Source organism: Oncorhynchus mykiss, chromosome 18, assembly GCF_057628025.1.
Source record: "Oncorhynchus mykiss isolate SJ-2025 chromosome 18, ASM5762802v1, whole genome shotgun sequence".
Classification (NCBI taxonomy): domain Eukaryota; kingdom Metazoa; phylum Chordata; class Actinopteri; order Salmoniformes; family Salmonidae; genus Oncorhynchus; species Oncorhynchus mykiss.
Genome location: NC_143039.1, coordinates 3,828,838 through 3,843,645, shown reverse-complemented (window position 1 = coordinate 3,843,645; position 14,808 = coordinate 3,828,838). Strand labels below are relative to the sequence as shown.

The 14,808-nt window shown below is 51.2% G+C and overlaps 1 protein-coding gene across 6 annotated transcripts in view; it reads left to right on the top strand.

The window, feature by feature from the left end:
• Positions 1–14,808, top strand: part of LOC110523102 (islet cell autoantigen 1-like protein) — a 97,318-nt gene that overhangs the window by 7,637 nt on the left and 74,873 nt on the right. For 4 of the 6 annotated variants that reach the window (XM_090206956.1, XM_090206957.1, XM_090206958.1 and 1 more), the window contains exons 2-5: positions 2,074–2,133; positions 2,242–2,416; positions 13,972–14,044; positions 14,273–14,396. In XM_090206956.1, coding sequence (XP_090063082.1) covers positions 2,126–2,133; positions 2,242–2,416; positions 13,972–14,044; positions 14,273–14,396 — 380 coding nt within the window. In that variant the 5' untranslated portion in view covers positions 2,074–2,125. Of the gene's footprint in view, positions 1–2,073; positions 2,134–2,241; positions 2,417–2,528; positions 2,561–2,617; positions 2,633–13,971; positions 14,045–14,272; positions 14,397–14,808 lie in introns of those variants that run through there. The other 2 variants (XM_090206960.1, XM_090206961.1) reach the window with 2 other exon arrangements.

The window sequence follows — 14,808 nt, the reverse complement described above, 5'->3', positions numbered from 1 at the left end:
AATATCAGCTCCACAGATGTCAACAACTCTGGAATGACAGCTCCACAGATGTCAACAACTCTGGAATGACAGCTCCACAGATGTCAACAACTCTGGAATGACAGCTCCACAGATGTCAACAACTCTGGAATGTCAGCTCCACAGATGTCAACAACTCTGGAATGTCAGCTCCACAGATGTCAACAACTCTGGAATGTCAGCTCCACAGATGTCAACAACTCTGTATTTGATGTCCTCACCCACCTGCTCTGGAATTCCATGGAGCCTCAGGTTCCACCTGCGCTGGTATCTCTCCGCCTCATTCACCTTCTTTTCATTTTCCTGGCAGATAACTTCCACCTTCTTCATGTCACTTTTTAGGTTTTTCACGTCTCCAGAGGTAAAGTCAACAGATTTTGGGGTCGCAGGTAGCTTAGTGGTTGGAGCTTTGGGCCAGTAACCAAAAGGTTGCTAGATCTAATCCCCGAGCTGACAAGGTAAAAATCTGTTGTTCTGCCCCTGAACAAGGCAGTTAACCCACTGTTCATAGGCCGTCATTGTAAATAAGAATTTGTTCTTAACTGACTTGCCTAGTTAAATAAAGGTAAAATAAAAATATATACTTTTTCATGGTATTCGTCCTAACCATGTCCTCCAAGCCATCTGCCTTTTCATCTGTCTTTGCTGTCAAAAGCATCCCAATGTTGTTTTGCATCTCAAGAAGTGGCATACCCTCTTGGGTGTCGGAGTCGTAAGGTAACGACCTGAACCGGGGACTGGAAGGGCGCAAGTTGTCAGCATTGTTGCCCGTGCACTTCACATTTCAAAAGAGGAGTACCCAAGACCATCTGTTAATTGTCCATCTGATGTCCATTTTTTTCCCCTTTGGTTCTGGTCGCGGAAGTTTCCATGTAAGACAAGCTAGTTTTTGAGCTAGCTAGCTGATCTGGCTATCTAGTGTCGTCGCTAATTTAAGAGTTTTAGAGGTTAATAACTTGCAGAAAGTAATCAATTACTTTGGTTATGTTGATGTTTAACTACGAGAGAAAGAGACCAAATCAAGACGCTGGACAGAGTGGAATCAAGTATAGCAAAAAGGCAGTTTATTAAAGTCAAAGATATCTTGTCCTTGAGCGTGCACGGACCTATTCATATAGCTCAGATAGAGTTAGCTGAAAAGGCTGCTTAGCCAGAGTTTACAGCAGAATGTATACACAGAATAATGTAGGTGGAGTCTCGTCGTGTTGGTCTTCTGACTGGTCCTGAAGAGTTGGAGGCGGGCCTGCTCTAGCCAGAGCAGGAGCCCCATTGGTGCACAGCAGAGTCCTCTGCTCTTGGCACCCGACCAGTAGAGGGGGGTGGAGTGTGAGTGTGCAGTGCTCATGAAATGTTTGTGTGTCAAGGAAGCGTGAGATAGGGGGACTGGCAGTGTCTGCTTTAGGCTCAGGGGTTTCCTGTCTTTGCAGGAGTGCATGCAAGGGTCAATGTCAGTGAAATAGTTTGGCACTCTAAGCTCGTTAGTGTTGCAGGATGTTCTTTGTAGTTTACAGGGGAGTGTATTTGAGTGATGGCAGCTACATGTCCTTCGGATAATCATGTTATTGCATGTAGGCTCTAAACTTGACTGAGGACACTGGGCCCAGAGTTATCTGAGGACATCCGGTTTAACCAGAGCGTTGGCCTGCTAGTAATGCTTGATATTTGATTATTTATATAACAGTTAACAAACTAAATAATATTCATACAGGGTTTTATGACCTTAGAAATGACCAGATGGTCATATATGGGTGAGGAAATCAAATAATTCCTTCAGCAACCAAAAAGCACATCTGCGCTGACCGCCATCTTGTGCCTCGTAATGGACAGTCATTTCACCTGTTTATGTTAATACCACAGCAGGTAACCTGTCAATAAGCACACTCCCTTTTGTATTTAGGGTGCATGCCTACTGAAGAAGTTTTGCACCACAACCACCTCAACAATGACCTCTCGTATCTTGTCAACTAGCTTTATAGGCTTTCTTACAGTTTCAAGTATGGGGATTAAACCATACGCATCTGACATTCACAACGTTCTCAATCTCCACTATTTCAGGCTGCGTGTGGATGTAACAGAACAACCGGAACAGAACAGAGCTGAAGATTAGATGGACGGGTATGAAGTAGCTAATCATTACTTAAATCACTGTCTTTAAAAGTCTTAAATCAATTAAAGAAAATGCATGAGATGTAATCTCGGGGAAACCCTAACCACCCCCTCCAGGTTTGCAGGTGACATACTGAGCGGAGGCCGGGCGTTGCTAGGCGAGGACAGCTCGGTCATGGCCCGCATGCAGAAGAAGTTTTGGAAGACGAAGCAGGTTCTGATCAAGGCCACAGGGAAGAAGGAGGATGAGTACGTGGTGGCTTCTGATGCCGACCTCGACGCCAAGCTGGAGGTAGGACCCTGACCTTTAACCCCTAACTCTAACGTGGTGTCTTCTGATGCCGACCTCGACGCCAAGCTGGAGGTAGGACCCTGACCTTTAACCCCTAACTCTAACGTGGTGTCTTCTGATGCCGACCTCGACGCCAAGCTGGAGGTAGAACCCTGACCTTTAACCCTTAACTCTAACGTGGTGTCTTCTGATGCCGACCTTGACGCCAAGCTGGAGGTAGGACCTTGACCTTTAACCTCTAACTCTAACGTGATGGCTTCACCCACTGTTACTCAGAGTGAGAGTCTCATGCATCCAATTCTCTCTGTGTGTTACTAACTGAACCACACGTTCTGTTTCCTGTCCAATTATCTCTCTGTGTTACTAACTGATCAGAGTAAGATAGCTCTGTCTGTATAGTACATTAGCAGACAGATATAACAGTAGTGTGTCTATATGATCAGAGTAAGATAGCTCTGCAGTTCTGTGGCTGGACCAACTGTTACTGTCTGGCTGACTGGACCCACTGTTACTGGCTGGCTGGACCCACTGTTACTGTCTGGCTGGACCCACTGTTACTGTCTGGCTGACTGGACCCACTGTTACTGTCTGGCTGGCTGGACCCACTGTTACTGTCTGGCTGACTGGACCCACTGTTACTGTCTGGCTGGCTGGACCCACTGTTACTGTCTGGCTGACTGGACCCACTGTTACTGTCTGGCTGACTGGACCCACTGTTACTGTCTGGCTGACTGGACCCACTGTTACTGTCTGGCTGGCTGGACCCACTGTTACTGTCTGGCTGGCTGGACCCACTGTTACTGGCTGACTGGACCCACTGTTACTGTCTGGCTGGCTGGACCCACTGTTACTGTCTGGCTGGCTGGACCCACTGTTACTGGCTGACTGGACCCACTGTTACTATCTGGCTGGACCCACTGTTACTGTCTGTCTGGCTGGACCCACTGTTACTGTCTGGCTGGCTGGACCCACTGTTACTGTCTGGCTGGCTGGACCCACTGTTACTGTCTGGCTGGCTGGACCCACTGTTACTGTCTGGCTGGCTGGACCCACTGTTACTGGCTGACTGGACCCACTGTTACTGTCTGGCTGGCTGGACCCACTGTTACTGTCTGGCTGTCTGGACCCACTGTTACTGTCTGGCTGACTGGACCCACTGTTACTGTCTGGCTGACTGGACCCACTGTTACTGTCTGGCTGACTGGACCCACTGTTACTGTCTGGCTGGCTGGACCCACTGTTACTGTCTGGCTGGCTGGACCCACTGTTACTGTCTGGCTGGACCCACTGTTACTGGCTGACTGGCTGGACCTACTGTTACTGTCTGGCTGGACCCACTGTTACTGTCTGGCTGGCTGGACCCACTGTTACTGGCTGACTGGACCCACTGTTACTGTCTGGCTGGCTGGACCCACTGTTACTGGCTGACTGGACCCACTGTTACTGTCTGGCTGGCTGGACCCACTGTTACTGTCTGGCTGGACTCACTGTTACTGTCTGGCTGGCTGGACCCACTGTTACTGGCTGACTGGACCCACTGTTACTGGCTGACTGGACCCACTGTTACTGTCTGGCTGGACCCACTGTTACTGTCTGGCTGGCTGGACCCACTGTTACTGTCTGGCTGGACCCACTGTTACTGTCTGACTGGACCCACTGTTACTGGCTGACTGGACCCACTGTTACTGTCTGGCTGACTGGACCCACTGTTACTGTCTGGCTGACTGGACCCACTGTTACTGTCTGGCTGACTGGACCCACTGTTACTGTCTGGCTGACTGGACCCACTGTTACTGTCTGGCTGGCTGGACCCACTGTTACTGTCTGGCTGGCTGGACCCACTGTTACTGGCTGACTGGACCCACTGTTACTGTCTGGCTGGCTGGACCCACTGTTACTGTCTGGCTGGCTGGACCCACTGTTACTGGCTGACTGGACCCACTGTTACTATCTGGCTGGACCCACTGTTACTGTCTGTCTGGCTGGACCCACTGTTACTGTCTGGCTGGCTGGACCCACTGTTACTGTCTGGCTGGCTGGACCCACTGTCACTGTCTGGCTGGCTGGACCCACTGTTACTGTCTGGCTGGCTGGACCCACTGTTACTGGCTGACTGGACCCACTGTTACTGTCTGGCTGGCTGGACCCACTGTTACTGTCTGGCTGTCTGGACCCACTGTTACTGTCTGGCTGACTGGACCCACTGTTACTGTCTGGCTGACTGGACCCACTGTTACTGTCTGGCTGACTGGACCCACTGTTACTGTCTGGCTGGCTGGACCCACTGTTACTGTCTGGCTGGCTGGACCCACTGTTACTGTCTGGCTGGACCCACTGTTACTGGCTGACTGGCTGGACCTACTGTTACTGTCTGGCTGGACCCACTGTTACTGTCTGGCTGGCTGGACCCACTGTTACTGGCTGACTGGACCCACTGTTACTGTCTGGCTGGCTGGACCCACTGTTACTGGCTGACTGGACCCACTGTTACTGTCTGGCTGGCTGGACCCACTGTTACTGGCTGACTGGACCCACTGTTACTGGCTGACTGGACCCACTGTTACTGTCTGGCTGGACCCACTGTTACTGTCTGGCTGGCTGGACCCACTGTTACTGTCTGGCTGGACCCACTGTTACTGTCTGACTGGACCCACTGTTACTGGCTGACTGGACCCACTGTTACTGTCTGGCTGACTGGACCCACTGTTACTGTCTGTCTGGCTGGACCCACTGTTACTGTCTGGCTGGCTGGACCCACTGTTACTGGCTGGCTGGACCCACTGTTACTGTCTGACTGGATCCACTGTTACTGTCTGGCTGGACCCACTGTTACTGTCTGACTGGACCCACTGTTACTGTCTGGCTGACTGGACCCACTGTTACTGTCTGTCTGGCTGGACCCACTGTTACTGTCTGGCTGGCTGGACCCACTCTTACTGGCTGGCTGGACCCACTGTTACTGTCTGACTGGATCCACTGTTACTGTCTGGCTGGACCCACTGTTACTGGTTGACTGGACCCACTGTTACTGGCTGACTGGACCCACTGTTACTGTCTGGCTGGACCCACTGTTACTGGCTGGCTGGACCCACTGTTACTGTCTGGCTGGCTGGACCCACTGTTACTGTCTGGCTGGCTGGACCCACTGTTACTGTCTGGCTGGCTGGACCCACTGTTACTGTCTGGCTGACTGGACCCACTGTTACTGTCTGGCTGACTGGACCCACTGTTACTGTCTGGCTGGCTGGACCCACTGTTACTGTCTGGCTGGCTGGACCCACTGTTACTGTCTGGCTGGCTGGACCCACTGTTACTGGCTGACTGGACCCACTGTTACTGTCTGGCTGGCTGGACCCACTGTTACTGGCTGACTGGACCCACTGTTACTGTCTGGCTGGACCCACTGTTAATGTCTGTCTGGCTGGACCCACTGTTACTGTCTGTCTGGCTGGACCCACTGTTACTGGCTGGCTGGACCCACTGTTACTGTCTGGCTGGACCCACTGTTACTGGCTGGCTGGACCCACTGTTACTGTCTGTCTGGCTGGACCCACTGTTACTGTCTGGCTGGCTGGACCCACTGTTACTGTCTGTCTGGCTGGACCCACTGTTACTGTCTGGCTGGCTGGACCCACTGTTACTGTCTGGCTGGCTGGACCCACTGTTACTGGCTGGCTGGACCCACTGTTACTGTCTGGCTGGCTGGACCCACTGTTACTGACTGGCTGGACCCACTGTTACTGGCTGGCTGGACCCACTGTTACTGTCTGGCTGGCTGGACCCACTGTTACTGGCTGGCTGGACCCACTGTTACTGTCTGGCTGGCTGGACCAACTGTTACTGTCTGGCTGGCTGGACCCACTGTTACTGTCTGGCTGGCTGGACCCACTGTTACTGTCTGGCTGGACCCACTATTACTGTCTGGCTGGCTGGACCCACTGTTATTGTCCTGCTGGCTAGACCCACTGTTACTGTCTGGCTGGATCCACTATTACTGTCTGACTGGCTGGACCCACTGTTACTGTCTGGCTTGATCCACTGTTTCTGGCTGGCTGGACCCACTGTTACTGTCTGTCTGGCTGGACCCACTGTTACTGAACGAATTGCAAAAATCGCTGAAGCTAGAGACTTTTATCTCCCTCACCAACTTCAAACATCTGCTATCTGAGCAGCTAACCGATCGCTGCAGCTGTACAGAGTCTATCGGTAAATAGCCCACCCATTTTCACCTACCTCATCCCCATACTGTTTTTATTTATTTATTTTTCTGCTCTTTTGCACACCAATATCTCTACCTGTACATAACCATCTGATCATTTATCACTCCAGTGTTAATCTGCATAATTGTAATTATTCGCCTACCTTCTCATGCCTTTTGCACACAATGTATATAGACTCACCTTTTTTCTACTGTGTTATTGACTTGTTTATTGTTTACTCCATGTGTAACTCTGTGTTTTCTGTTCACACTGCTATGCCTTATCTTGGCCAGGTCGCAGTTGCAAATGAGAACTTGTTCTCAACTAGCCTACCTGGTTAAATAAAGGTGAAATAAAAAATTGTCTGGCTGGCTGGACCCACTGTTACTGTCTGACTGGCTGGACCCACTGTTACTGTCTGGCTGGATCCACTGTTTCTGGCTGGCTGGACCCACTGTTACTGTCTGGCTGGCTGTACCCACTGTTACTGTCTGGCTGGCTGGACCCACTGTTACTGTCTGGCTGGCTGGACCCACTGTTACTGTCTGGCTGGCTGGACCCACTGTTACTGTCTGGCTGGCTGGACCCACTGTTACTGGCTGGCTGGACCCACTGTTACTGGCTGGCTGGACCCACTGTTACTGTCTGGCTGGCTGGACCCACTGTTACTGACTGGCTGGACCCACTGTTACTGACTGGCTGGACCCACTGTTACTGTCTGGCTGGACCCACTGTTACTGGCTGGCTGGACCCACTGTTACTGTCTGGCTGGCTGGACCCACTGTTACTGTCTGGCTGGCTGGACCCACTGTTACTGTCTGGCTGGAGCCACTATTACTGTCTGGCTGGCTGGACCCACTGTTACTGGCTGACTGGACCCACTGTTACTGTCTGGCTGGACCCACTGTTACTGTCTGTCTGGCTGGACCCACTGTTACTGTCTGGCTGGCTGGACCCACTGTTACTGTCTGGCTGGCTGGACCCACTGTTACTGTCTGGCTGGCTGGACCCACTGTTACTGTCTGGCTGGCTGGACCCACTGTTACTGTCTGGCTGGACCCACTGTTACTGGCTGACTGGACCCACTGTTACTGTCTGGCTGGCTGGACCCACTGTTACTGTCTGGCTGTCTGGACCCACTGTTACTGTCTGGCTGACTGGACCCACTGTTACTGTCTGGCTGACTGGACCCACTGTTACTGTCTGGCTGACTGGACCCACTGTTACTGTCTGGCTGGCTGGACCCACTGTTACTGTCTGGCTGGCTGGACCCACTGTTACTGTCTGGCTGGACCCACTGTTACTGGCTGACTGGCTGGACCTACTGTTACTGTCTGGCTGGACCCACTGTTACTGTCTGGCTGGCTGGACCCACTGTTACTGGCTGACTGGACCCACTGTTACTGTCTGGCTGGCTGGACCCACTGTTACTGGCTGGCTGGACCCACTGTTACTGTCTGGCTGGCTGGACCCACTGTTACTGTCTGGCTGGACCCACTGTTACTGTCTGGCTGGCTGGACCCACTGTTACTGGCTGACTGGACCCACTGTTACTGGCTGACTGGACCCACTGTTACTGTCTGGCTGGACCCACTGTTACTGTCTGGCTGGCTGGACCCACTGTTACTGTCTGGCTGGACCCACTGTTACTGTCTGACTGGACCCACTGTTACTGGCTGACTGGACCCACTGTTACTGGCTGACTGGACCCACTGTTACTGTCTGGCTGGACCCACTGTTATTGTCTGGCTGGCTGGACCCACTGTTACTGTCTGGCTGGACCCACTGTTACTGTCTGACTGGACCCACTGTTACTGGCTGACTGGACCCACTGTTACTGTCTGGCTGGCTGGACCCACTGTTACTGGCTGGCTGGACCCACTGTTACTGTCTGGCTGGACCCACTGTTACTGGCTGACTGGACCCACTGTTACTGTCTGGCTGACTGGACCCACTGTTACTGTCTGTCTGGCTGGACCCACTGTTACTGTCTGGCTGGCTGGACCCACTCTTACTGGCTGGCTGGACCCACTGTTACTGGTTGACTGGACCCACTGTTACTGGCTGACTGGACCCACTGTTACTGTCTGTCTGGACCCACTGTTACTGGCTGGCTGGACCCACTGTTACTGTCTGGCTGGCTGGACCCACTGTTACTGTCTGGCTGGCTGGACCCACTGTTACTGTCTGGCTGGCTGGACCCACTGTTACTGTCTGGCTAGCTGGACCCACTGTTACTGGCTGACTGGACCCACTGTTACTGTCTGGCTGGCTGGACCCACTGTTACTGTCTGGCTGACTGGACCCACTGTTACTGTCTGGCTGACTGGACCCACTGTTACTGTCTGGCTGGCTGGACCCACTGTTACTGTCTGGCTGGCTGGACCCACTGTTACTGTCTGGCTGGCTGGACCCACTGTTACTGGCTGACTGGACCCACTGTTACTGTCTGGCTGGCTGGACCCACTGTTACTGGCTGACTGGACCCACTGTTACTGTCTGTCTGGCTGGACCCACTGTTACTGTCTGGCTGGCTGGACCCACTGTTACTGTCTGTCTGGCTGGACCCACTGTTACTGGCTGGCTGGACCCACTGTTACTGTCTGGCTGGACCCACTGTTACTGGCTGGCTGGACCCACTGTTACTCTCTGTCTGGCTGGACCCACTGTTACTGTCTGGCTGGCTGGACCCACTGTTACTGTCTGGCTGGCTGGACCCACTGTTACTGGCTGGCTGGACCCACTGTTACTGTCTGGCTGGCTGGACCCACTGTTACTGACTGGCTGGACCCACTGGTACTGCCTGGCTGGACCCACTGTTACTGTCTGGCTGGCTGAACCCACTGTTACTGACTGGCTGGACCCACTGTTACTGGCTGGCTGGACCCACTGTTACTGTCTGGCTGGCTGGACCCACTGTTACTGGCTGACTAGACCCACTGTTACTGTCTGGCTGGCTGGACCAACTGTTACTGTCTGGCTGGCTGGACCCACTGTTACTGTCTGGCTGGCTGGACCCACTGTTACTGTCTGGCTGGACCCACTATTACTGTCTGGCTGGCTGGACCCACTGTTATTGTCCTGCTGGCTAGACCCACTGTTACTGTCTGGCTGGATCCACTATTACTGTCTGACTGGCTGGACCCACTGTTACTGTCTGGCTTGATCCACTGTTTCTGGCTGGCTGGACCCACTGTTACTGTCTGTCTGGCTGGACCCACTGTTACTGAACGAATTGCAAAAATCGCTGAAGCTGGAGACTTTTATCTCCCTCACCAACTTCAAACATCTGCTATCTGAGCAGCTAACCGATCGCTGCAGCTGTACATAGTCTATCGGTAAATAGCCCACCCATTTTCACCTACCTCATCCCCATACTGTTTTTATTTATTTATTTTTCTGCTCTTTTGCACACCAATATCTCTACCTGTACATAACCATCTGATCATTTATCACTCCAGTGTTAATCTGCATAATTGTAATTATTCGCCTACCTTCTCATGCCTTTTGCACACAATGTATATAGACTCCCCTTTTTTCTACTGTGTTATTGACTTGTTAATTGTTTACTCCATGTGTAACTCTGTGTTTTCTGTTCACACTGCTATGCCTTATCTTGGCCAGGTCGCAGTTGCAAATGAGAACTTGTTCTCAACTAGCCTACCTGGTTAAATAAAGGTGAAATAAAAAATTGTCTGGCTGGCTGGACCCACTGTTACTGTCTGACTGGCTGGACCCACTGTTACTGTCTGGCTGGATCCACTGTTTCTGGCTGGCTGTACCCACTGTTACTGTCTGGCTGGCTGGACCCACTGTTACTGTCTGGCTGGCTGGACCCACTGTTACTGTCTGGCTGGCTGGACCCACTGTTACTGTCTGGCTGGCTGGACCCACTGTTACTGGCTGGCTGGACCCACTGTTACTGTCTGGCTGGCTGGACCCACTGTTACTGACTGGCTGGACCCACTGTTACTGACTGGCTGGACCCACTGGTACTGGCTGGCTGGACCCACTGTTACTGTCTGGCTAGCTGGACCCACTGTTACTGACTGGCTGGACCCACTGTTACTGTCTGGCTGGACCCACTGTTACTGGCTGGCTGGACCCACTGTTACTGTCTGGCTGGCTGGGCCCACTGTTACTGTCTGGCGGGCTGGACCCACTGTTACTGTCTGGCTGGACCCACTATTACTGTCTGGCTGGCTGGACCCACTGTTACTGTCTGGCTGGCTGGACCCACTGTTACTGTCTGGCTGGACCCACTGTTACTGTCTGACTGGCTGGACCCACTGTTACTGTCTGGCTGGATCCACTGTTTCTGGCTGGCTGGACACACTGTTACTGTCTGGCTGGCTGGACCCACTGTTACTGTCTGGCTAGCTGGACCCACTGTTACTGTCTGGCTGGACCCACTGTTACTGTCTGGCTGGCTGGACCCACTGTTACTGTCTGGCTGGCTGGACCCACTGTTACTGTCTGTCACTTTAGCAGTGATAAATTCATGAACTTCTTTGAGGAAAAGATTATGATTATTAGAAAGCAAATTTCGGACTCCTCCTTAAATCTGCGTATTCCTTCAAAGCTCAGTTGTCCTGAGTCTGCACAACTCTGCCAGGACCTAGGATCAAGAGAGACGCTCAAGTGTTTTAGTACTATATCTCTTGACACAATGATGAAAATAATCATGGCCTCTAAACCTTCAAGCTGCATACTGGACCCTATTCCAACTAAACTACTGAAAGAGCTACTTCCTGTGCTTGGCCCTCCTATGTTGAACATAATAAACGGCTCTCTATCCACCGGATGTGTACCAAACTCACTAAAAGTGGCAGTAATAAAGCCTCTCTTGAAAAAGCCAAACCTTGACCCAGAAAATATAAAAAACTATCAGCCTATATCGAATCTTCCATTCCTCTCAACATTTTTAGAAAAGGCTGTTGCGCAACAACTCACTGCCTTCCTGAAGACAAACAATGTATACGAAATGCTTCAGTCTGGTTTTAGACCCCATCATAGCACTGAGACGGCACTTGTGAAGGTGGTAAATTACATTTTAATGGCATCGGACCGAGGCTCTGCATCTGTCCTCGTGCTCCTAGACCTTAGTGCTGCTTTTGATACCATCGATCACCACATTCTTTTGGAGAGATTGGAAACCCAAATTGGTCTACACGGACAAGTTCTGGCCTGGTTTAGATCTTATCTGTCGGAAAGATATCAGTTTGTCTCTGTGAATGGTTTGTCCTCTGACAAATCAACTGTAAGTTTTGGTGTTCCTCAAGGTTCCGTTTTAGGACCACTATTGTTTTCACTATATATTTTACCTCTTGGGGATGTTATTCGAAAACATAATGTTAACTTTCACTGCTATGCGGATGACACACAGCTGTACATTTCAATGAAACATGGTGAAGCCCCAAAATTGCCCTTGCTAGAAGAATGTGTTTCAGACATAAGGAAGTGGATGGCTGCAAACTTTCTACTTTTAAACTCGGACAAAACAGAGATACTTGTTCTAGGTCCCAAGAAACAAAGAGATCTTCTGTTGAATCTGACAATTAATCTTAATGGTTGTACAGTCGTCTCAAATAAAACTGTGAAGGACCTCGGCGTTACTCTGGACCCTGATCTCTCTTTTGAAGAACATATCAAGACCATTTCAAGGACAGCTTTTTTCCATCTACGTAACATTGCAAAAATCAGAAACTTTCTGTCCAAAAATGATGCAGAAAAATGTATCCATGCTTTTGTCACTTCTAGGTTAGACTACTGCAATGCTCTACTTTCCGGCTACCCGGATAAAGCACTAAATAAACTTCAGTTAGTGCTAAATACGGCTGCTAGAATCCTGACTAGAACCAAAACATTTGATCATATTACTCCAGTGCTAGCCTCTCTACACTGGCTTCCTGTCAAAGCAAGGGTTGATTTCAAGGTTTTACTGCTAACCTACAAAGCATTACATGGGCTTGCTCCTACCTATCTCTCTGATTTGGTCCTGCCGTACATACCTACGCGTACGCTACGGTCACAAGACGCAGGCCTCCTAATTGTCCCTAGAATTTCTAAGCAAACAGCTGGAGGCAGGGCTTTCTCCTATAGAGCTCCATTTTTATGGAACGGTCTGCCTACCCATGTCAGAGACGCAAACTCTGTCTCAACCTTTAAGTCTTTACTGAAGACTCATCTCTTCAGTGGGTCATATGATTGAGTGTAGTCTGGCCCAGGAGTGGGAGGGTGAACGAAAAGGCTCTGGAGCAACGAACCGCCCTTGCTGTCTCTGCCTGGCCGGTTCCCCTCTTTCCACTGGGATTCTCTGCCTCTAACCCTATTACAGGGGCTGAGTCACTGGCTTACTGGGGCTCTCTCATGCCGTCCCTGGAGTGGGTGCGTCACCTGAGTGGCGCACCCCCCTTGGGTTGTGCCGTGGCGGAGGTCTTTGTGGGCTATACTCAGCCTTGTCTCAGGATGGTAAGTTGGTGGTTGAAGATATCCCTCTAGTGGTGTGGGGGCTGTGCTTTGGCAAAGTGGGTGGGGTTATATCCTCCCTGTCCGGGGGTGTCCTCGGATGGGGCCACAGTGTCTCCTGACCCCTCCTGTCTCAGCCTCCAGTATTTATGCTGCAGTAGTTTGTGTCGGGGGGCTAGGGTCAGTTTGTTATATCTGGAGTACTTCTCCTGTCCTATTCGGTGTCCTGTGTGAATCTAAGTGTGCGTTCTCTAATTCTCTCTTTCTCTCTTTCTCTCTCTCGGAGGACCTGAGCCCTAGGACCATGCCCCAGGAATACCTGACATGATGACTCCTTGCTGTCCCCAGTCCACCTGACTGTGCTGGGTTAGGCTGGGTTTCTGTACAGCACTTTGAGATATCAGCTGATGTACGAAGGGCTATATAAATAAATTTGATTTGATTTGGCTGGCTGGACCCACTGTTACTGTCTGGCTGGCTGGACCCACTGTTACTGTCTGGCTGGCTGGACCCACTGTTACTGTCTGGCTGGCTGGACCCACTGTTACTGTCTGGCTGGATCCACTGTTACTGTCTGGCTGGCTGGACCCACTGTTACTGTCTGGCTGGCTGGACCCACTGTTACTGTCTGGCTGGCTGGACCCACTGTTACTGTCTGGCTGGACCCACTATTACTGTCTGTCTGTCTGGACCCACTATTACTGTCTGTCTGGCTGGACCCACTGTTACTGTCTGACTGGCTGGAACCACTGTTACTGTCTGGCTGGATCCACTGTTTCTGGCTGGCTGGACCCACTGTTACTGTCTGGCTGGACCCACTGTTACACTCTGGATTGTATAGTGTATGTTTGCACTCACACACCCGTTGTCCTGTCTGTCTGTCTCTAGTTGTTCCACTCGGTACAGACCACCTCCACTGAGCTGTTGAAGGTGATTGAGAAATATCAGCGGAGGATCACACGTGAGTTACCCCTGTTACTACGGTTACCACTTTATTAAAGACAGACCAGGAAATAGACAGGATAATACTGTTCTATTCACAGAGAACCCCACTTTCCCTTCCTGTGTGTTCCAGACCTGTCTCAGGAGGGTTAGTGTTAGGTTATGTTGAGGTTATGACATTCCTGGGTTCCAGACCTGTCTCATGAGGGCTAGGTTATGTTGAGGTTATGACATTCCTGTGTTCCAGACCTGTCTCAGGAGGAGAATGAGTTGGGGATGTTTCTGAGGTTCCAGGCAGAACACGACCGCACCAAGGCTGGCAACATGATGGACGCAACTAGCAAGGCCCTGTGTGCCTCGGCCAAGCAGAGGTCAGAACCATCATAACCCCTAACCCAGCAAGGCCCTGTGTTGCCCGCCCCAGAGTTAATACTGGATCTGCTATGTTAATATGTCAGGCTGGTCCTGTGCCCACCCCCAGAGTTAATACTGGATCTGCTATGTTAATGTGTCAGGCTGGTCCTGTGCCCGCCCCCAGAGTTAATACTGGATCTGCTATGTTTGTGTCAGGCTGGTCCTGTGCCTGCCCCCAGAGTTAATACTGGATCTGCTATGTTAATATGTCAGGCTGGTCCTGTGCCCACCCCCAGAGTTAATACTGGATCTGCTATGTTAATGTTAATGTTAATATGTCAGTCTGGTCCTGTGCCCGTCCCCAGAGTTAATACTGGATCTACTATGTTAATGTTTATATGTCAGGCTGGTCCTGTGCCCACCCCCAGA